Genomic DNA, 24,562 nt, shown 5'->3' with positions numbered 1-24,562 from the left:
CCCGAATCCCCACGGCGACCAGGTTTCCACTCAGAACCCATCATTTATTAACACACAGGTTGACCTCACTTACTCTACAGCGTGAGGGCGTGGCTGCATCCATGAATCGCTGACTTAGGGGAAAACGCTGTGTGTGTGTGTGTGTGTGTGAGAGAGAGATCCTTATCCAAAATTAAACAAGGCCTGTGTGGGTTTATTTAAGACTGCAGTTCCAGTCACTGCAGATGACTTTAGACTGTGTTTATGGCTCTGACTCTGGTTCCAGTATATGGGATTAAAGCTGCTATGGTCGTGTATTGTTCGGCACTGTGACAAGGTCGTGTGTGTGTGTCTGTGTGTGTGAGTGTTTGAATGTAATCTTGCAGAGACACTCCTTGCTCTGTGGTGTCATTGAAGGGACAGAGGCATCGTTTCCCTAATGTCTAATTTTGTCTCACAGAGGAGTCAACCAAAATTAGACAACACCTCAAATCACCTCCAATAATAATTTGTGTGGATGAATTTACGGATTAAAGGACCATTGCAGTGGTTTTTCATATTTTAGCCAATTATGTGTAATATGTAAAAATTGGTGTTCTCTCGAAGTCATACTTAAAAAAAAATTGGGGGCAGCATATCAGATGAATAACTGCTAACTGCTGCTTACTGTAGCTACCAGTTAGCTAGCTAGTTAGCTCAGTTAGCAGTGCATCTAGCAGTCCAGACTGGGAGCTCGAATTACAGGGAATGTGTTGTCATTTACACCGATAGCACAGGAGGTTTGGACCATGCTAGGTGTTTAACATGCTAACTTTAGTAGATGTCTCTGCAACACACATAATGTCATAATGTCAAAACTGTTATTTCTTCACATTATGTTGATACTTTTAGTAAATTCCTTTAATGTTTTCAACTAAAATTCTTACATATTGCACCAACATTTCAAGGGAACTTTTTCTGGTTATAAAGCAGGTCTAGGTGACCGCCAAATGCTCAATCCACAGAGAAATGCACACAGTCTGTATTCAGAAACTGTGTCATTAAACATGCGTAACTTTGTGATGTCACAACTATTCAGTCACTGCCCTTGGCCACGCCCTCAGCACAGCTGTAGTTACAAAAACATCAACAGACCTGACATGGAAACATGGTGGGCTGTGCCTGCTCTGGCTTGTGAAGGCTGACCAATCAGAGCAGACTGGGGTTTTTTTAGGAGGTGTGTCTTAAAGAGACAGACACTAAAACAGAGTGTCCAGACAGAGGGTGAATGGAGGTGTTTTTTGAACATTAAAACATGTTAACATTTTCTAGTAGACATCCAAATAAAAGTATGAACCTGAATATGAGCAGAATTTGGGACCGTTAATTTTCAATTATATCAAAGCCAGCTTACATTTCATTTAGTTATTTTGTTGTCACTTACATTATTGTTAAAAGGTAGGGAGATGGGAACAATACAAAATACAATTACATGAAAAGAAGATTTTCACCCGCATGAAAGCAAAAATAAAAAAAGAATAACTCATATAGTGTGGTGTTTTCATGCAATCATATAGATGCTTTTAAATTATTCAGATGGAATAAGGTTTCGTTTTCAGAAAAATGAGACAGTCCCACTGAAAATCGGTGCAGTCCGTGTGCAGCTTACAGCCCATTCATCTTATACCCCATTAAGACAGACAGTGACATGGGTTATCGCTGCTCTATCTCAACGGGTCAATGTGCATCAGACAACCGTCTTTGACCCTCTCTCTGACATGGATTGAACATCAATGCTCGACTTTGGTTACCAGGCATGTATGTATAGAAATATTGAATGATTTTGACAGATAAGAGTCATGTCATCGACTCCTCGACAACAAAAAGATAAAGAAAGAGTGAGAGAGAGAGATCGTGGAGGAAATAGAAAGCATGCACATGTGGATGAGTGAGAGAAATCAAATGTGTGCATATAGGGAAGGAGAGAGGTGAATGCTTTCTTTGTAATTCTACGAATTAGCCTGTGATTGTATGTAACTGCATACAGCCTACAGTGACAACCAGATATTGAGCTGTGACAGGTGTCTCACATGAAAAGGTCCAACATAGATCAAATGCAGGTTCAGTAGATCCACATTACACAGTGTCCGGTTTGAATCAGTGTCCATGGGTCAGATACCTGGTGGGGGTGGGTTGGTGATGTCAGAGATGTTCAAATCATACGCAGAGTTCCTTTACATTATTTTACTTTGACTAACTAAGTAATAAGATCTAATGTAATAATCTTCAGTGAGAAATGGGATTTTGGAGCATTTTCAGGCCTTTAACAACAATTTTGTCTGTTGACTGCTGACAAAAGTGTTGACCGACTAAATATATTGTCTAATGTATCTTGTTTAAAGCCGCCACTAATCTTCTTTACTCCAAATTGATTATAAATTATGAATTGGCACACAAAATATGGTATGTTTTGGCAAATCTTAAGCAGTAATATAAAGTATCAGGGTTGTTCTGATTCCAATACCAGTATCAGAACTGCCTCTGATACTGCCTCAAATGCTTTATCGGGCATCAGCGAGTACGCCAGTCTATGCACCAATCTAATACCACGTAATTTATTTATTAGAAACAGGACCCTGCTACTTCCCAGCAGCTCCTGTACACCTGTATCCAACTTTTACTGATGTGTGTAACCTCAAACTCAGCAAGACAGGGGAAATTTGCTTTAAAATAGTTTCACCAGGATAAAATACAGTTTTCTAGGAAATTGATTAAACAAGACAAGTCGCTCATTGCTGTTACTGGCAACTACTGTTTTAGAGCGCCAGAGAAAAAATGATTTCCAGTCATGTAGTTTAACGTCAGTCAGAGCTCGGAAAATATCAGTAATTTGGGAATATTTTACACTCGAAAATCCTACCAGTAAACTACCAACGTGTACAGTGGGCAAGGCTTTAGGTTTTTAAAGAAATTATAATTTATTCCTACATTTATTTGTTTATGCTCTTACTTAATTATGACTGAAAGTCAAACTGGATAAATGTTTTCTAACCATGTATTTGTTTATGTTATACAAAGTGTTTAACCTGTGTCAGGCCAGATAAGATGACATCAATCATATCACATCCATGGAGGGTTAGTAGTATACGAGGGATGCAAATTTATGGCAATTTCTTTAATTGAAAGTTGTCTGCCTTAACAATTGATTATTGCTTAATTATTAATGATTTATCAAATATGTTCAACACTTTTCATGAGAAAACTGTGTAACCACTCACATGATCTACTTCCCATGCAAACTCAGCTACATTAGGACTTAAAGAACAGATAAAGAAAAAAACACCAAGTTACTTGAATGATTACACAAATAATGACTCCATTTTAACTGAAGAACGCCCATCTGTCGCTATCAAATGACAGGCCTTACAAAGTCTGACCAAATGGCAAAAATGTAATAATATCATTTAAAATATCATTTTAATTAAATACATTTTCTAAAACCATTATTATGTATTTGTTTTAATATATTTTATTAGCAAGTATTCCTAATGCTTAATAAGATTTGATGTATTTGTGCCCTGATTGTTGGCTAACACAGTTTTAATCTGTTAACTTCTTAATGACAATTAATCGATTAATCATCAATCATTAACATCCCTATAGCAGATGGCTATTTAAAAAATGATAATGATAATATATATATTTTAGTTGTTTAAAGCACTGGTATCAGATCGGTACTTGGTTTCAGCCAATAGGCAAATTCAGGTGTTAGAATCTGTATCAGGAAGGAAAAATGGTATCTGAACATGAGGTATACATTTATGTTTTGTGGGCTTGAAATTCTGTCTGCTTGTCTTTAAGGTGTGTTCGTGTGGCATTTGAGTGGAAACCTAAAGTAATTGTTCAATGATACTTCAATATTTTGCACACAACATAATGGATCTAAGGAGTACTATGTCTTGTTTTGTGGTTTCACATGATGGTGAGAGCCGCAGCCGTGGTCTGTCACTTCATCTCCCCTCCAGCGAGAGTGCAGACCCTTGTTACTGAGGGTGACAAACGAACGGATCGACTCTATCTGAGAAAAAGAGTCCTCGAGGTGTGAGAGAGACGTCTCCTCTCACACTGCGGACTTGAAACATGTTACTCTGCTGGGGAGATGACCACTCATCGTCCGCCAGCCCCGCTCCTCGGCATGTTAACATTCATTTCCTCCATCCGGTGCAACTCCAGCGTGAATCAACCAATGTTCAGAGAGACGGAGAGGGCAGCCAAGAGCCCTGCAGCTCCAATCTATTCCCCTGTCAACTTCCCGCCTCTCTCCTGGAGTTTGATGTCATCCACCTCTACATCTCATCCTCAACATCCTTCTCTCTCTTTCATCCTCCTCCATTTATTTCTTTTCCTCTTGTTCTTACATGCTGCTGTGAGAGAAGATGCATGATTTATGAAGCTCTATTTTTACCGGTTACCGAGGAGAAGAGAGGAGAGAAGAGCGGCGACAAAGAGAGGGGGAGAAAAAGAGGGAGAAGAATGGAGGGGAGAGTCTGAAGAGCGAGCCCAAGGGGAGAGAGGACAGGAGAGTGTGAAGGAGACATCCATCACCCCGCGACCCCTCGGCTTAAAATGAAGACGGGAAGTAGGTTGAGACAGAAATATGATGGATCTGACCAAGATTAGAGGGGATATACTGCAGAGAACAAGAGATGCGTCTTCTTACACACTCAACACAGTTTGGTCATTAATTGTCGGTAACATTTTTTGTCAATAACACAGTTTTCATCAGCTCTTTTTTGTTTTCTTCCCCTTTGTGCGCAAAAATAGCTCAGACAGATCAGATTGCATGCAAACTGTTGCTTCACTGAGGAAACAAGAGCACTAATTAAATCTCTGCTCAAACATGTAGACTACTGCAGACACAGCAATCAGATGCTGCTTTAAAGTCATTTGAGCTCTCACACAGGCATTAAATCATATCAGTGAATGCTGTGATATATCATCAAAGCCTTTTGAAAGATATTATCATATTATTAACATATGTTTAATTTTAATTATAGAAGATAAATGGTGTTTTTTAAATTACTGTGTAAATTACATATTTATATGTACAGTTGTAAAGTTAGACTTAATGAGCAACACTATGTAACTTTCTGCAGAAAGATAGTTGATTGTTGAGTCTCTTCCATCCATCCATCCGTCCATCGCGGGGGCTGGAGTCGACCCAAGCTAACATAGGGTGAGTGGCTGGGTACGCCAGTCTCATGCCCAGATTGTCACCTTACAGTACCAATGAGAATCAAATACCAAATCGGGTCATGGCGTCAGACTACAGAGTCAGAACAGTTAGAGTTTATTTGATCACACTTGAACAAATCGATCACACTTGAAATATTTTTTTTTTAGATAAGCTTTAAAAGCATAATAACAGTATTGTTATTTAGATTTAGCTGTTTTTTTAGACAAATATGTGTATTAGAAGACCTGCCAATCAAATTATACAAAAGTCCATTCTTGTGCTTTGAATTTTGTATTTATATTTGTGTCTGGCTTAAATGAATCTTAATATTGAATACTATCTCAACTCCAGTAGCAGGCTTCTTAATGTAAAATATGACATCACTGTACATTGTATCCTCATATATAAACAGTTTGTTAAATGATGATAAAGGAATAGGAGCACATTTTGTAAAAGTACACTTATTCTTGCCAGCAGTTCGATGAGACATTTGATACGTCCCTGTATGGTAAATACGTAGCCAGCAGCCAGTTAGCTTAGCTTTGCATAAAGACTGAAATCACAGGGAAACAGCTAGCCTGGCAGCACAAGATAACTAAGTTTACTTGTTCTATCTGGTTTAGTTTCATCCATACAGAAGCAGAAGTGTTCCATTTATCGATCTTCTCGTCTAACTTTAGACAAATAAGCATTTTGACCTAAATGCCAGACTATGGTTGTCATGTTTCATCATTATTTATGTGCTATATATTCATTCATAACATGGTTACAGATCTCACATTTTTGCATCCTTTGAACTAAATAGCCATTCATCAACTCGTCATTATCCTCATGAAATGTTTCCACTTCAGACTGGCACATCTGACTAATTCATCTGCATGATGTCTATGACATCTAAAAGGCATCAAGCTTTAATATTTTTTCACGGCTCTGAATGCTTCAGGAATCTGAGTGAGAAGTGTAAAATAATTTTTGCTTGACCTTGATGCACAAACCGCTAATACCTCATTTAAGTCAGCCGCTGATCTGCACAGATTACTCACTTACTTTAGAGATACTGTACCTGTATGTTTCAGTAATGACAATTATGAATTTACTCTGCCAGAGAACTCAACCTTGAGCTATAAACAAATTATTATCTTTTTACAATATTTTGGGATTTGTTGATCTCATTAATGTGAGGACGAGATTCACGAACCAGTGGAGTTACCTGAAAGTCTTTGTGATTATGTTTTAACCACCTTTGATCATTGTATTTCAGTGCTTCATATCCACAGTATATGGATCATTTTAACAATTGGGACACATATTTAATGCCTGTGTAGAGTAAAGATGAAAGAGGATGATTTTGTATTAGAAATGGCCAGTTAAAGGGGAATTTGTATATATATATATATATATATATATATATATATATATATATATATATATATATATATATATATATACAGTAGGGTTATTTTTTGCTTTTATTTAAAACTCTAAACAACGTCAAAAATCAGACATTTGTACTCGTCACTCTATTCAGTTTGTACGTTCTGGGTTACTGTAGAAACATGGTGGGGGAAAACTTGGTGGGAGATTCTTAGTTGCAGATGCTTAAACACTAATGACACATAATTATTAATAATTATAATTAATTAAATCCATTTCTGCTAATAGAGCTCCCGAAATCCTACACACTGGACCTTTTAGAAAAAGAAAAAAAAAACAAATAGTGTAATTCTGATCATTAAATAAATTTACTGTATTTCACAGTCACAAGAGTTGCTGAGCTAAAAGGCTGGCTGCACACTTCACACCTCCCACTGCCCAAGCCTGCTCTAACACCTAAACAGCATGTTGAAATAGTAAGCTAAAAGTAAGTCCAAGTGGCTGTAATCATGTATAATAAATAGTGGTCGGAGCCCCTGTGACATCACCCATTGGTTTTTGAACTACCGTTTTGAAGCTTCGAGTTTTGCATGATGGCCGTCACAATCTTGGCTTTTTTTAAAGCCAGAAGTGACCATATTGGGTTGAGAGGATAGAGGGGAGGAGGATATCTCAAGTGGATCAGACTGAGAACCTTGTCAATCACAAGGTAGCCACGTCCGAAACCATACCCTGCTTTAACGTTTATTTTACTCTAAATGGGACCATAATTTATTAAATGAACATCATGCTGTGATGAAGAAGACGTGAAACCAGCGATTGAGACCATGAACTCATTAGGAAAATGTTTACTGAGGTCATAAATAAGGTCAGAAGTAGGGTCATTTTCTCATAAGCTTACATACAGATTTATCTTTGCAACCAGTGGATTCGCCCCCTGCTGGCCATTTGAAAGAACGCAGGTTTCCACATTGGCTTCACATTTCAGACCCAGAGGCTACATCCACTTATTATCTGTGTCTGGTAGTAATACATGTGCAAACTTAATCTCAAACTGACAATTCAAATGTATGAAAAAAAGTAATATCTACAGTAATGGTGTTACATGACGTTCACTTTAAAATCCAATAAACTGAACACATTTGATGGTGTCTATTAAGTTGTACTTGAGTTCAGCTGTCGGGTAGCATCAGACAAGAAAGGTTGGGAACAGCTGTTTTAGCTGGCTCAAAATATCCACAATATTGATTCATATCTCAGAATTGTTTGTCTTAGTAAATCAATAGTTCAAGACATTTCCAAACAATTTCCACCACATCCAACTGGAAGATATTGTTGCTTCATATTCCTCATTTCTCCAGCCCAGACAGAACAGTATCTGTTTGGATATATATCCATGATAGCTGTCTGCTTTGACTTTACTTTTGACATATAGTGAGACATTTTTACTTAACTGGGAGAACTTGAAAGGGCTTCAGCTGAAATGGGATGTCTGTGTGTGTGCATTACACCAGAAGTCGGTTCCTATGCTGGTGACAAGGATGCAGGGAGAAGGAGGAGGAGGAGGAGGAGGAGGAGGAGGAGGAGGAGGAGGAGGAGATGAGCTGAGTGCTGACTCAGTCTTTCCCCTGAGCCTGGACTCCCCTCGAACACAAACATTACTCACCAAATATTCTCCAATATGTTGTTACAGCTGTGCATGGCACCCTGCCACCTGACAACACAGATAGTATCATCTCTCCTCCTGAAACTGTTTGCTTATTAAGAACTCCTCCTGATCAAGATTAATGTATAATCCTGATAATACATTAGACTGTCAGGATCCACGTGAATCACCATTGATTTGTTTGGAGTTTACCTTTACACCATGTTTGCACAAGCACAGTGCCACATGGAACCTGAGACGCAGGTGTGCAAGTGGATTGTGAGATCTGTGTGTGTGTGTGTGTGTGTGTGTGTGTGTGTGTGTGTGTTGTATTACTGGCCGTCAGCACCCCTCTCTGTCAGTGATGCTGGCTGTTTGGTGCAGATAAAAGTGTGCAGATATTTCGCAGCTCTCACGCTGAGGCAGCCTTTATCTGCAGACTCTCCTGTTGGTTGTGTTAGTTCAGCCCTGGGTGATATTAATACCCCACTAATGAGCCCCTTCCTTGAAGAATCCGGAAACAATCGTCGGGAAGGGGGGGGAGGCGAGGCGGCGGCTGCGCTGAATCAGTCTTTCCCTTGTGCCACAACTCCCCTACGGCTTCCCGCGAACGCACAAACAAAAAGAGGAACGCAGCTCCAATCACATTAATCATGGCCTGTGGGAGCACCGGCACTCGCTGCAGGCGCAGGAGAACGAGAGAATTACACGAGAGGAAGATGTGGAGGGAGAGAATGGGGTGGCAGAGACAATGGGCTGTGTGTCTGTGATTGTGTGTGTATGTATGTGTAATTTTTCCCAAGTACACGGTAGGGGAGTATTAGTAAAGATGGCCAGCCAGGGATGCTGGGCATTAGTGAATGCCTGGTGCAAGAGAACTCAACCATCTGTGACTATCAGGAAGGGTCTGTGTGTGTGTGTGTGTGTGTGTGTATCCTTGGATGACAAGGCTGTATTGATTAACCCTGATGATTCTGTCTTACAGCAGATCAGCATTTCTGTGTGTCAGCATGCATGCAATAAACAGGTGTGTGTGTGTGTGTGTGTGTGTGTGTGTGTGTGTGTGTTTGTATATCGTGTGTGCATATTATGTAGGAGTGCGTGTTCATCATGTTAATGGGCTTAGGTGCATTCTGTTCAAAAGAGTAATTGCATGAAATGATTCCCTTTTTGTTTATGCAGGGGATTTGGCGTGTGTGTGTGCATGCAGATGTGTGTGTATTTGTGTGTATGTGGCCTCGGCCGCCACCAGATGAAGATGTCCAGCTCCTCTCTATCTGGTCACATCAGTATTCAGCAGCAGTTGTGCCAGCCTATTCACTTAAAGGGGAGCTGGGCACAATTAGCTGTTAACATTACATGGCAGAATTAAGCCTCGGCCTGTATCCCCGGGGGAAATTAAACCACCGGCAAATCATTAAACCACAAGCTAAACATTACCAGCCATTTGCATTTTTATTGCACCTGAAAAGAATGTGCCAGGTCCATTATCTCTGAGAGACAGAGAGGGACTTCTTATTTATTATTTTTATGCCGTCCCATGTGGAAACACAATGGCGTTTATATGGGGGAAAGAAGCTGCAAACGAGAGGCCTTATTTTCACGCTCGCGTTTTTTGGAGTGTTATGATTACAAATTCGAACAAGGCGGAAACGGCTGGCACAGGATACAATGACTTGTTTGTTATGCAAATCCCCGCGCTTTCATCCCTCCCAAAAATAAACAAACCCAAACAGATGACAATTTGCGGAGGGGCTCAGCTGAGTACGGCCGGCAGCTTGGCTGTTGACAGGTTCTTACCGTCTGCACTGTCACTGCTGTTAGGAGTTTGAATAAACAGGTTTGAAACAGGCAATGAAACATAAGTGGGGTGAAAAGGTTTGGCCAGCTGAATTCACTCACTTGATCCTGATGTCTCATTTTCTCCCCTGTCTCCTCTGCAGGTGAGTGGGATGTGTGGAAGCACTCCTCCTGCCCGTGCCTCTCGCTCGGTCAGATCTCCTCCTCCCCAGCCTCCCGCTGCCTCTTCAGCCCTCAACGCCCAGCTCTTGTCCTCGGACTCTGATGAGACACTGGCCGGCCTCCGCAGGTGAGGAAATCAGGACTGAGACCCCCACCAGCTGATGAAGCAGCACTCGTTCTGCAACAAAATATGTCAGGCATACAGATATTGTCCCTGATACTGGGGACAGATTTTCTCCTGTTTCCTTTTGGCACTCAGTCCTTCTCCACTCTAGTGTTTTTAACACCCCCGATGCAATAACAGGCTTAAATGAACAGTGTAATAATGCCCAGCGGGGCTGCTGGCCTCAGCAGCACAATGGCCAGATTAATGTCAATTAGGAATAGAGACACTGCTTATTTTTGCCTCTTTTACTCTCCTTCTCAAGGGGGGTCTCATTGACTTGCTCTCACTCTCATCAAGCTAAATCCCCTCTCTTATTCTATCTCTGCCTGTTTCTCTCACTGCAGGACAGTTTATCTCTCTGCTCTTCTCCCTGCTGATGTTTTCGAGTCTTATTTAAATTATTTTACCGTCTGTTTCATTTCCTGTCTTTGCATATTTCAGGGAGTTCATATCCAACCTGAGGGGCTTCAGCTCCTTCTACAGTGGTCTTGGGGAGGCACTGTGCAGCCGCGAGCCTGCTCCAGCAAACCACTCCCTCTGCTGGAATGGGCAGGAGATGACAGACAGGTGAGTCAGGCTCTCATTTGCCACTAAAACACACTACGAGCCCTACAGTAAATGCACCTGCAGACAAACTTGCACTCCAGCACAGCCTGCAGGACGCTCCTGCTCTGGTTTATCGGCTTTATAAATGATCATTTATACAAATAGTCTGCTCTGATTCTTGAGTTTCCAGCACATCTTGGAGAGTGTAGGTGAGTTGAAGGGTAAGTTTGCTCAGAGCTGATGAGCTTCACATGAGGGCCCCCCCTCTCCCACCGAGTGTGAGTGTAAATCTTGACTTTGGCTCTATGGGATGTTATTAATGTCAGGCGTGCTGTCACCTTCTTCTCGCTTAGTTAATTGCTGTTTCGATCGTTCTCTCCTCCTTCATCCAACATCTTCCGTGCACCCTGCAGAACCTCATTTGGTTTCCGCAATATTTCACTTCACCCCTGTCCATTGGCTCCACACATCATAACTTCTTCCCATCCGCCCGGTGCTGCCAGCCAGCCCCAATTTCAATTTGGCTTAGATAGTTATAGATATCATTCTTTTTTTCTTTTCTGCTTTGTAAATTATGTGTAGAATTTAATCAATGCGGAGGCACACATCTCAGACGTGGAGGTTAATGTTCTACCTCTTGTTCCCGAGGAGGACGGAGAATAAATTCAGAGCTTTCTCAAACTGCTGGAAGAGAGTCCATCACAAAAATAGAAAAGAACCCCAATCTGTAGAGGAGACATCAGGTTGGCATGGGGGCAAAGCTGTCCTGAGGGGATGATTACAAGCTGGACCAAACAGCGCGATAGGAAGGTGCAGCGAGGCTGGAAAGGAGACGAAATGATGGAGAGATTACAATGTCTCCCGGCAAGCAATTCTCTGTGTCATCTGCGAGGGCATATGTCTGCGAATTCACCCCGGGTACATTTTCACTCTGAGATTTGTTCTGGATCAGCTTCCATTATCCTCTCAGATAGGACCTTTTCCAGAGCCAAACCTGGCATTCATTCTCATATTGTCTCATGCAGATAAATTTAGATTGGATGGGTGTGGGAGGGGGGGGGGGCTGGAGGGGTTGGGTACTGAATGTCTCCGATACTTGAGAAGTGATCTTTGGAGCTAAATTAGGGTCTTTTTATCAGGCATGTTTACCATCCCACCTGGAGCCGAGATCAGAAGAGCAACACTTTTCACCACATCAAAGAGCGTTACAGCGATTACTGTGATAACAGATGTGATGCCGTGTCGGCTCCAAACATTATGTTTCTATTACTCTTTTGGATCTAATGACAGTGTAAACTCGTGCATGTGTGATAAGTGATGAAAGATAAGATGCTGTGTCAACTGCGAGCATTACAATTAGGGACTGTAAATAAATAGGGGAGAGGAAGTCAGAAAAGAGGTAAGAGATATTGTAATTTTCTTTTGGTTGAAGGGTAGTCTTGGGATGGTTCATAAAGGTGACCTTTGCAATATGCAAATGACAACAGTTTCGTCTCTTGATAAGGGTTTTATTAATGTGTATTTTTCAGGACTTACACACCGATCAACATCAGCATTAATGTGCCAGTGTTAACCAAAAGGCTAATTTTCAAGTGATGTCCCCTGGTCAGATGTGAAATTAGCCATTAAAACATAGCTAGTTATCAAGATTAATCTTGTTGATGTTGATGCTAGCAGCTCTGTAAGGCTGCGCAGCTTCGCCTTGAGCTAAATGCTTTTTTTTATAGCATATCCAATAACATCGGTATAATGCTGCCGCATGCTAGCGTATCAGAACAGAACAACAGAAGCGTGGTGGGATACAAGGGCAAGGAGCTTCCGGACCTTGTTGTCTTCCCAGTTTGCAGACATTTTCGGTTGCATTTCTACTTTTTGAGTCAGCACACACAACATGCTATCAACACGTCATACCCCCGTCCCATATCACCAGCTCTTTCAAACACAGTGCCAAGTGGGTTTTTGGCCAGTGTGAAGGGGGTATTAGTTAAGCATGCTAGCTTTTAATTGTTTTGCTTATAAGCACTGAACATAAAGTGCAACTGGAAGCTCATCACTTTGGTATTTAGTGAGATTTTAATGTTGGTCTGAAGGTGTCAGAGAAAAAGTTAAGGGATCACCAAAGTGATGACAATTTGTCCTGAATGTCTTTAGTTAATTTCATGACAGTCAAGTTATTAGTTATTCAGACATTTCACTAAAAAGGACAATTGTGAGCCTCGTGGTGGCACCAGAGTTAGTAGCGTGCATCATCTGCGCACTGTGGATATCTACATTTTCATGGCAATCCATCCTATTGTAGTTGATATATTTCAGTCTGGAACAAAGAGGTAGATAGGCCTCCCCATAGCCAAGCCCCTGGCATGGCTTTGGTTTTTTGTTTGTTTTCTAAGTCAAGACAAGGGTTCAAAGAAAACATTATTAGCCCTGGAGAAGAAAAGTTATTAGGTCTCACCACCCTAATAATTTCCCTACAGTCCCTTACATCTCTTTGTACGATACCATCTAAATTTGATTCTGTTATTCTCAACATGACATTCAGCCAGAGGAAGTGTACCAACAGTAACAACCACACTGTTTACACACCAGCGGACTGCGAGTGTGACCAGGTGGTGTGAAAAGCTTCAGACTCCATTATGTATCCCTTCAACACCTGGACTCCCTCGTCTCTTCTCCTTTTGTTATTTATTCTGATGTGAGAGGCGTCTCATTCACACTGGACCTAATAGCATGGTAATTGGTGTTGGATTAGATTAGGTTATCACCGGAGTTAACGGATCCGATCAGCTCTTATAGCTGCAAACAATAACACAGAAACTATCAGATAAGAAGCTGAGAGCTGACAACTGAGACTATCAGCAGCGAGAAACAGTTTTAACGGTGAAACGCGCTGAATTATGTCTCTGACTGGCATCTATCACATGAAACACTAACCTGCCTCAGCTCCTTATCTTCACTCCAAATCTCCCTCCCCTGATCCTCCCTCCCCGACCCATATTTTCTCTTTTCCTCGCCTAAATGGATCACACATCTCTCTCCATTATTAATGTGATAATTAGCAGCAGAGAGGGGGTGAGATCATGGCTAATAAGAAGAATAAATAACCGGGGAAATGTAATTTGAGTTTAATAAAAAGTCTGACTTCGGGGAGAAGACTGATGAATGGAGACAGCAGGTGAAGGGTGGGAGTGTGCGTGCTGGCAGTGTGTGTGTGTGTGTTCACAGAGATGAGAACAGAGTATGACCTCATGCTTTACACACACAATGTCACTCACACACATATATTTCTCAAGGCCCCTTTCTCTGTTTCCAACCTTTTCTCATTTCCCCCCGCTCCTGCCCATTTGTCCTTCATCTTCCCAACATTTGCGGCAATATAGCAGATGACATTTACGCTGAGATACGACCCCTGCCCTCACCACCGTTCATATCACTGTGGTGCCCGGGCGAAGATATGTTGTCAATCTTGACTGTAGTTTATCTAAACAGGCTTGTGGGAGTGAGGTAGTCTCCTCGGAAGGGGTTAATTCCTGGCACTGCCAAGAGCGGAGCAACACCTGCAGGAAAGTTTGAGACTCACCAGCTCCTCCTCCTGATAACATACACAAGAGTCAACAGAGCCGTGTTTCCTCAGTTAACACAGAGACATGTAAGCACCTGCCTGTAGGCTGATTGTGGAGCCTAAATATACTCTCGCCGCTAAAGCAGGACAAGAGTACATCTCTGCTAATGTCCTCTCATTAAGAGCAGATATGATTAAAAGCCACTAATTGGCCAGTTTAATGTGCGTGGAATTAATTATCATGCAGACTTTATGTAATGGTTAAAGTCCTTTAAGGATGTTTTTGACTCATGGTGTGTCCATGAGTTACATTTTATTTTCATGCCTCAGGCTGAGTACGTTTTAGAGCTGCAGTGATTTATCTGAATTGATTAGTTGTCAACAATTAAATGAATGGCCAACTGTGTTGATAGATTAAACAGTAAGTGTAACTTTTCAAACTCAGATTTTTTACATTTCCAATATTAATGAGGTAATAATACAAACTCAGACATATTTATTTTTTCCATAACCAGATAAACAAGCTGTTCTCAGAGGAGAATAAGGTCCCAGAACACTGTTTGATACTAGAAACGTGGCAGGGTCCGCCACATATAAACAAAATAAATTGTGTTGTCTTTTAGGGTCAGTTGGTTTATTCAGTTTATGTGGTCATGAAAACAAAGAGAGTTTGTTTTGTCATTGAAGATCATTCTCTTCTGATTAAAATGTCTTCCCCAAAACTACATAGTGCACCTTTAATTTTGTAAATGTTACCTTTCTGAATTTGAATTCGCTTTCCAAAACTACATGTGTGCCTTTAAATGTGAATTTTTTCACGTCTCTTTACTTCTCTATGACAGCAAAGTGACTGTCTTTGGATTGTGGACAAAACAAGATATTTAAGAAAGCCATTTGGAAACCCTGATCAACATTTTTCACAATTTTCTGACATTTTATAGACCAAACAACTATTCAGTTAAATAACTGACAGATTAATTGACCATGAAAATAATCTTTAGTTGCAGCCCTGGTACATATCCCACTAAAGGCTGATGCTGAAACATTTTAGTCATAAATTGTGTCTTTCTAAGAAGTATGCAGTCCCCAGAGGTTTTATTAGAAATATAAAAAAATATCTTCAAATGTTACTGTGTCCTGTTTAAATTTATAGACGTAATGTCTTCAACGAGGGAGAAGTTAGTCCTTCTGTTAGAGTCGAGTTACAAATGGTCTTTCCAGCTCTGCAGCTCTGCCCCTAAACTAAAAACCAGAAGAGCTGTCATTCACTTCATCAACACTAGATGGTGATAAACACCTTGTTTGGTGTGCCGGAGCAATGGTCAGCTCATCATGTCTTCCACTCATGTTGAGGTCTCTAAATAGTGAATATCCTCTGAACAGCCTTTAAAATGAGTACTGATTTCATGTTTCCTTCCTGTGCTGTCAGGTTCGCTGGACCCGGCCTGAAACGGTCGCACCCTGGCTCCGAGTCCCGAAGCAACAAGCCCCCTGAGCCGGTCATCAGCCAGATCATAGACAAACTCAAGCACATCAACCAGGTGAGCTGCGTGCATGTGCCATCCAGGTTTTTTGTCATTTTGTCCCTGTGAGTTCTTGTGTTTAAGCAGTTCCTCAGTGCACACAAGTGTCCCTCTCCTCTGTGGAGGCCTGAGGGTTTACCTTACCCATTAGTTGTGCCTCTGCGGTCACAATTGGACATTGATCTCTGAACTGCTGCAGGCCTCGCTCTGCAGCTCCTGTGGGGGTCAGCACAGGACAGGTTAAGATGAAGATGAAATGAAGATGCTCTGTGCTGTGTTCAAGGTGATGTCAGCGCCTTGCTCTTTGTAAACACAGTAAAACAGGAAACTTCTGAACAGACATTTTGTTTTGTGTCTCATCTGTTCAAAAGAGACCAAAAAAAAAATCTTATTAGACACAATCTGACCAGGTGAGGACACATGTTCTGAGGGTGATGGGGGTTGTTGTGACGGATGGGAGTTATGTCCTCCATCCACAGTAAGCCCCAGCTGTCATCAAGGCCCAAGCCCCCTTTTTTGGCGCTCCAGTCGCCATGGAAACCACCTTTTGGAGAGGGCTGACAGAGTGCAGAGATGCTTGCATGTAGCCTCAAAGTCAGCCTCTGCCGGTGGATGTATCAGCCCACAGATCTGTCTGTGTTTCCTGGTTCCTGGTGGTTGCACTTGTAGCTGTCAACACTTCGGATTGACCAACTTCCACCTCCCCCTACACACACACACACACACACCATCTTCCAGCTGAAAAGTCTATGTGCGTGTGTGTTTTTTGTCTGCATGTATATGGGTTTGAGCCTCAGAGTGTTTCAGGCCTGTCACGGTGGATTACAATCCTTTTCTCCTGTTTAAACAACCTGGGAGATCCGAGCAGCGGCTGTGGACCTTCCTCCACTCCCCCTCTGACAACCAGAGACCCTCAAGAAAAATACCGTGGGTTGTGGTTGGAGGCGCTGTAATTTTCTCAATTGCTTTTGCTGTATTACCTCATTCGTGCTTAGTCCTGCTGAAAGGGAGAGGAGCAATACTTGAACAGGAGTGTGAGGTGTTTCCTTAACCTCTTCCCTCTTCAAAATCCCTCAAATGATTCATCCTAGATTTGACTCTAAATGTTTTATGGAGGTTTAAAAGATAATTTCACTATATAAAAACACGGGTCTTATTTTTGATAGTTTTGGCCATCTTTGCTCCTCTTTAAGAAACCACTTTCCTGCCAATGTCGCTAAAACAAAGGGCAAGGAGCTTATCCAAACCGCTTTATTTGGTGGTAAAACCAAAAGTGAGTGTAAATGTCTCACTGCACAGGAAAGCTGCAGATGATAACATCTTTGGTTTGTATGTTTGGTCAAAGTTGAACCAGGACAGATAAATTGGGCCAACCTGGAAGTTTGCTTAAAATCTGCTTGATAGTCTGACGTGTGTGTTTCTTGCCCTTTCTGGCGACTTTTCAGCAGCTTTGCTACATTCCCAGAACTCAGCAGGTTAACTTGTTAAGTATGATGTTATAACACAAATAGGAACGATGGCCAAGAATTCAAACATAAACTCGAGTTGTAATAAACCGGAATCATCGTTTAATCCTAAAAACACAGGACATGTACACTCATGCACTCTAATGTAATAAGCCTTTCAAAACTTCCTGCTCTGACGGGAACACACATTTGTATCCATATGATTACAAGCAGAGCTGCTGCTGCAGTGCAGACTGTTTACCATGTGGATCGGGTTCCTGATAGGCTTTTGATGAGATTTTGCGAGAAAATGCAGTTTGGTGAAATGACTGAGCTCATTCAGACAATCCCTCAGAAACATGGAAGCAATGTGTGTGTTCGTCCGGTGTGTGTGATCAGATCAGATGCTCCCAGTAACCTAACACTCAGCCCTCATTGGCTCCCTCGTTGCACGGATGACGTGGTACACATGTGGACATTTATGAGCTTTTGATTCTGTTTACATTAACGCCTGATATTTATGAAGACTGGCGATGCACATGGGAGCTTTTAATCCTATATCTGATGACCTTACAGCAGAGAAAAGCACATTTCTGCTTGAACTCCGACTTCCCTTTAGATCTCGACATCAATGGGCTGGATAAACATCTGACAAAAGACTGACTGCCCTTGATTGCATATTTCATGTGCAGTAAAACTTTGTATGGCTCATAGCCATTCCTGCAGAAGTCAGATTACACAAATATTTTTACTATAAATCATCACTATACTGGGGTGCACAGAATAACAGGAACGCCTCACAATATGATGCAATATAATACAATAGTCCTGCAATAAAAACACCCTGTGTGGAGTTCACAAAATGAAGGTTTTCCTGTGCCTGAGAGCGCTCACTCAACTTCACTTCTGAGGTTTCTGTTTACGGTGTTTATGTATCAGTTTTCATCATACTGTAAACTGTCACTGATATTTTGTCTAACCACTTGTATATTCATTTTGAAATTTGTAAACATCTTAGAAACAACATATTGTTTCCACGCTAATGTAAGAACAAGACTGAGACTCTACAGCCACGCTAGCAGCTTTGTGAGGCTACACTCAGGCACAGCTAAATGCTAATTTCAGCATCCTAACATGCTAAGCAGGCACAGTGTTCATCATGTTTACCGTCTTAGTTTAGCATGTTAGCCTGTGTTACCTAATGAGTGCACTGTATGGAAGACTTTATGGTAAGTTGGTGCTTGTCATCATCAGCAATTACAATTTTAAAATGTTCACCATCTTATTTTTAAGCATTTTAAGCTAATATTTGCTAATTAGCACTAAGCACAAAGTATATCTGAAGCTGATGGATACACTGAATTTTTTACCTGATGGGGGTATTAGGTGAAATGATAATGGATCACCAAAGTTATTACAATACATCCTGAGGGGAACAAGAACAGGTTTACAAAATTTTACATAAATTCATCCAATAATTGTTGAATTATTTCACTAAAAACAAAAAAAGTCAACCTGGTACAAGAGTTAAAGGCAGAGGATCACCAACTATGGTATGATTCATCCTCTGAGGACCGTGAATGATGATGAAAAGTCGGGATATCACTAAAGTTATTAGTTTACATCATTTGGATCCATGAGTAAATTCCATCTAGTAAATGTAGAATGTTTTTATTGGATCAGTGGAAATTTTAAGTCATTGGTTTTTATCCTGAGGGCACCATGAATCTCTATACAAAGTGTCATTGCAATCCATCCAATATTTGAAGTATCAAAGTGACGTACAGACTGACTGACATAGCTATCCATACAGCCAAGCGTGGCTTAAACATATCTGCCGCTTGAGTCGACTGATGTAAGGCAGAACTCTTAACTTGTTTTAAAATCCCTCTAAACGTTTATTGACTACACACAGTATTTCATGGTCCTCGCTGCTCTGAGCCGGCATGTTGTAAACAACCTCTGAAGGCACTGGAGAAAGTGATGTTGTTTAGTTAAAAGCACTTTTACAAGGTCTCCGCCTCCGAGCCTGTTGAAAGACCACCAGCTCTGGATGTTGCAGGGCTAAAAGCAAATGGACTAATTAACCGTCTGATATGAGAGAGCAGGCCACAACTCACAGATAATTACTTTCATCTGCCCTGTTTATATGTGACGTGTATGAGGAGAGGCCAACAATGAGATAGTATGTGTAATGTTCCTGGAAGTGAACCAGGAGAGTGCCACGCTGATTAAAAACTGCGCTATTTCAGTCTTGTGATGTCGTCTCAGTGTTTGAGCATCATGTACGTTATGTTCAGAACTGCAGACTGAAGAATGTGGACATTATTGTCCTTTATGTGCATTCAGCTCTACATTCAGGACACGGGTCACTCACATACGGGTTTTTACAAGTCCTACGAGGCTCTTTTATCCTGCACACGTTTTCCATTTGAATGAACATTATTCTCCTTTGGCTCAAACGGTGAACACAATCAATGGTTCTTCCAGCTTGTCCTGACCCACTTTCTAACCAAGAATCAGTCCCAGCCCACAGCATGCGAGACTATGTCATAAAATATAGGGGCTACACTCTCCAACAGTGAGGGGAACATGGGACCCCTCCAAAGAATCCACTTCCTTCCAACTTTAATCCCCCCGATGTTTCATTCCTCTGCTCCTAAGTGCTCCGTGACGATGGCCCTGTGAAATGCAGCTACGCGGCGGAAATGTGTCATTTCTCACGTTGTCAGTGTTGATCAGAGTATCAGCAGATACAGGGACAGTCTGGCAGGGAGACTCCTGCCTTTGTGCCTCTGTGAAGCTAAACTAAACACCATAAGGAAAAAAAATCTCTGAGCCGGTCGCCTCAGCTTATAAAACAACGTTTTCTCACGCCTAAAGCAGCTGATGTCATGACTGAGCTATAGCCAAGTTTAAAGTGAACTGTGCACTATAAATGGATGAAGAGAAATGGCTTTCTCCTTCGGTTATTGCTTCTCGACTTGGAATCTTTAAACAGAGTGGGACTGTGAGGAGCCATGGACATTTTTGTGCATGCTTACACCGTGTTACAAATTCCAGTGTGAGGTCCTGTCTGTGTGCGGTGCCCTGTGTATGTTAAAGCTGATAAAGACAAGCGTACATCAACATGTCAGACAAGTCTCTTAAAGGAAACATGTTGTGCCCATTTTCAGGTTCATTATTTTATTTCGGTATACCACAAGAACAGGTTTACATACAGAACAGTTTTCTCTGTCTGAGATGCTCTGTTTTAGCTCCTGTCCCTTTAAGGCCCCCCTCTGCTCTGATTGGCCAGCTCGCACACGGCTGAGCCAGCATCGTTGGCTCTGTCGTGTATCCAGCTTCCAGTTAGCGTCACTTCTACCGTGAATATAGGCACAAATAACACAAATGTGTGACATGGTGACATAGTGATGTCAGGAAGTCACAGAATTAAAGGCGGGACTACTGACGAGGTGTTTCAGGAGCAGTGTTTTCTGTGGGAGAGAGGAGCTTCTGTTGGTGCGGGCTTTAGGCTTTTTAACTTTCAAGACCTTATACATGCACAAGAAGCTTTATAACACACTGAAGGAAAGGAAAAAAATGAAAGAGCATTAAACTCCTTTAATGAGAACTTCGCTGTAACACCACATTAATGCTTTCATTGTGTAAAAATCTGGCCAAGTTCGTTCCCTCGCGGAGAGACATATCTAGAGTCAGCGCTCCCAAATTAGAACATATTATTTTGGTGATGTGTTCTTGTTCTGAGGAGATGAGTTTGTTTTTCAGAACATCTGTTTAACTTCCCAGCATATCGGGTTTCTTCTCTGAACGACTAATCTCACAGGAGATGGTTGAGCTAGTGGCAAAATAGAGCAATTATGTGATTGGTCTTTGATTACAGAGCATTTCCCACTCATTTGTCAGATGAGTTTGCCATTTGGAGGGTCAGGCCTCCTGGGATTATTCTGACAGCCTCTTCTTGGCTACATGACACCCTTTGGAGAAGATACACTTGGAATACCACCAATATGAAAGACATCTTTGTTGAAGATTTTTATGAATCCCTTTCGGCTAGATACAATTATTTCATCTTCAACTGTAAAAATTGCTCTGTCATTTAGAGAATAACATCTCCATATTGCGTGCCAAAGCTTTTGTTCAAATGTTTCAGCTTTTACTCTCCTTCTCTCCCTGTTCGTTGCCTTTCTTTCCGTCTCTCCAGCTGTGCTGAGTTGTGTGTGACAGACTCCAGCTCTGTCGCCCTTCCCTCCTCCTTCTCCCCCTCTCCTAAACCTCTCGATCCCCCTCCTCCTCCTCCTCGTCTCCTCCAGCTTCCCAGTCTAATTGAAGCCAGAACCTGGGAAAATCCTGCAGGTAGGACAGGAATCCAGGGTGGAAAATAAACCAGATCCCGAGCGCCACAAATTCCATCACGCAGTCTCACTTCCTCCGAGCCACCAGAGCCTGGGCAGCATGCGCTCAACACCTTGTGCAAGCTTGTGCAGAATATACTCTTTAATATGTAACTCACACACACACACACTTGAGCGCGGACAGTTTTTACAGTGCACGCTCGCAGCAGTTAATCTTGCACACACATAATTAGGAATATAACTACAGCAGATACTGTTCCAGCTCATATACAGCTGCGACAGCAGCATTCAAGTGGCTATAAAATAAATAAAACACTTGAAATACTCTTTGAATAACTACGGTGTGATGTGTTGTAATTACAGTAGAGATGAAATGGAAGCTGCTTCATGACAAGGCCAGCGTGCGATGGCCTTTTCCTACAGGGTGTGCTTACAATCAGACTAATAGACACCATGGGTGTCAGACTAGGCCTGCTGTTTTGTAAACTTACACTTGCTAACCTGGCCATTATGCCCGCTCCAGTCAAAGAGGCTGTCTTCTGTTTGATGTTATTTACTGAGGGTTTTTGAAGCGTTATTTAATATACCCCCTCAGGCACCTCGTCCTCTCGCCTTCCTAGTTTTTATGTGTGTGAAGTATGACTGCTCTGGAAGCGGAGGAGGAAGGAGGGCTGTTACGCCGCTGTATTTGTGAGCGGGGATAAGCCATGAGGGTTCTTTAAACGAAGTGTGACACCTGGTGTAAACCTCTGAGGAGCTGCAGGGCGTTTGTATCCCTGTTAGGACGCCACACATGCTATCCTTTTCGCTTTCCGGAGACTTCTGACTGCATGGTAGGTTTAGGATCTGAGGAGTTATGAGGAGTTATGGTTCCTTAACTTAAGGAATCCAAGTAACAGATACCCCACCCACCTCCACACACACACCCCTCTCCCACCACGGCTTTCTCCCCTGCTGACTGGGAGGTCAGACAGAGCATGTGAGGGCCCTTTTCCTCCCAATTAGTCTCCCTGCTAATGAGGCCCAACCATCCCTTCTACCACTGCCACCCATTCCTCCATACCTCCATACCTCCACCTCTCCCTCCTTCTCCACTTCCCCCCCACCATCAGCCCTGAGGCCTGAGCCGGGGTCGCCTCTCTCTACCCACTCCGCCCCTTTGCTCCCACACCACTACCACCCCACTGGGTATAATTATCACGCAGCCGGCTTATAAAAACCCTGCTGCACAAGCCAGGCAGCCAGCTCGGCGAGCAGGAACCACAACACACACACACACACACACACACACACACACACACACACACACACTGTTTTTACCTGTGAGTGTGTGTGTGTGTGCTGTAGGCTTCTCATGCCCTGAATTGAATATTTCTTTGAGCTGTCAGGGAGCAGAGACATGAACAGCTGAGTCTTCCTGCTGCTGTCTCTGATCTGATCCACACATCCTGGGCTTGTTGTCACTGGGCACGGTCACGTGTTGCTGTGTAACAGGATCCCCCCCGCTCCAAAGAGGTCAGGGGTCACACTTCCTGTTTCCTGTCTCTGCTAGGTCATCAGAGGGTCTCCCTGTAAGGGTCAGGGACCCTCCTCTGTTCCTCCTCTGCCTTTTGTTTGGGGCAGCGGTGCTCTGGGGGGTACAGCGGAGTTGAGGCTCCTCTCTGGACCTGTCAACGTGTTAGTGCTCGCTAACTTTATCATCCTCTCTGCTGCCTCCATGCCTTTTCATCTTGACAGAAACCTTTACCTTGTGAGTTTTTCTCTCTTTTTTTCTTCTACATCTCCCTCTTTGCCCCCACTTTGCTATTTTCTCTCACACTCCAAGCCATTATCTGTGTTTCTGTTTGCTACAACCCAACCTAGCCAGCAGCAGAGCAGCTGGTTGAAGTCCAGCCAACTGTCCGCCGGCTGCTATAGGTGTAATCATGGGACAAGCAGGGACGGTCTGCTGATGTCAAAACGTAGGGCTTCTTAGACACACATGACTCTGGGAACCACGGCGATAACGTGTAAAGCAGACAAGCAGCAGACAAAAAGAGATTGTCTGAGGGGCGTAATCTGATTTAGCAACCAGTGGCCTGTGCAGGAATGAGACTTTTTAAACTATCAAACCCCATGCCGCCAATCAGGCATATTGTAGGCACAGACAAGTCGAGATTTTCATTCGGTTAGCCTCAAAAAAGATTGAAAATTGCTGTCATACCGGATACCAGGGACTTAACCCTGTGTATTCATGCCTAGCCTTGATCGGAGAAGACATAAGGGTTTGTTCTTCTGGAAACAGTTTATTTTATCTGCTATATAAAATGTATATATAAAGTTTTAATTAGCTTTCAGAGGTACAAAGTCCCTACCAACAAAATCTAAACCTTCATCCAGGTTTCAGTCCAATCTGGAGGAATCTGGAAATAGCCTTATGGGCTTAGTCACAAAGGTGGAGTGGACACACACCCAGTTTAACACAGAACTGGAGAGCTCCCTTTTTCCCCTCTGTGTGTTCTGTTCCAACTGGAATTAACATCAGGAAATTAATCTTGTCTGCATTAACTGTCTGAGGCTGGGCTCCCGTTGCGTGACATACTCGACTGCGGACAGATAGAGGGGAAGGAAAAAAAACAGAGAAGAATGAGAGAGCATAGGTCCCCCTCCTCTTTACGTTTCACATTCAATAAAAGTTGAGTAATGAGTCGCGGAGAGAGAGCGGGTGGGACTGCGGGGCAGGCTGTGTCGTCCGAACCGTCGCTGTGTCTGTCAGCGTGTTGAGGAGCTTTCCATGACTCACTCTGTGGA

The 24,562-nt window shown here is 42.4% G+C and overlaps 1 protein-coding gene across 1 annotated transcript in view; it reads left to right on the top strand.

Annotated features, from left to right (window-relative positions):
- Window positions 1-24,562, top strand: part of gpc3 (glypican 3) — a 113,944-nt gene that overhangs the window by 65,939 nt on the left and 23,443 nt on the right. The window contains exons 4-6 of the mRNA XM_073486327.1: window positions 10,157-10,302; window positions 10,783-10,908; window positions 15,876-15,987. Of these exons, the coding sequence (XP_073342428.1) occupies window positions 10,157-10,302; window positions 10,783-10,908; window positions 15,876-15,987 (384 nt within the window). The remainder of the gene's footprint in view (window positions 1-10,156; window positions 10,303-10,782; window positions 10,909-15,875; window positions 15,988-24,562) is intronic.

This window comes from Pagrus major, chromosome 18 (assembly GCF_040436345.1).
Source record: "Pagrus major chromosome 18, Pma_NU_1.0".
Lineage (NCBI taxonomy): Eukaryota > Metazoa > Chordata > Actinopteri > Spariformes > Sparidae > Pagrus > Pagrus major.
This window is presented reverse-complemented; position numbering and strand designations above follow the sequence as displayed.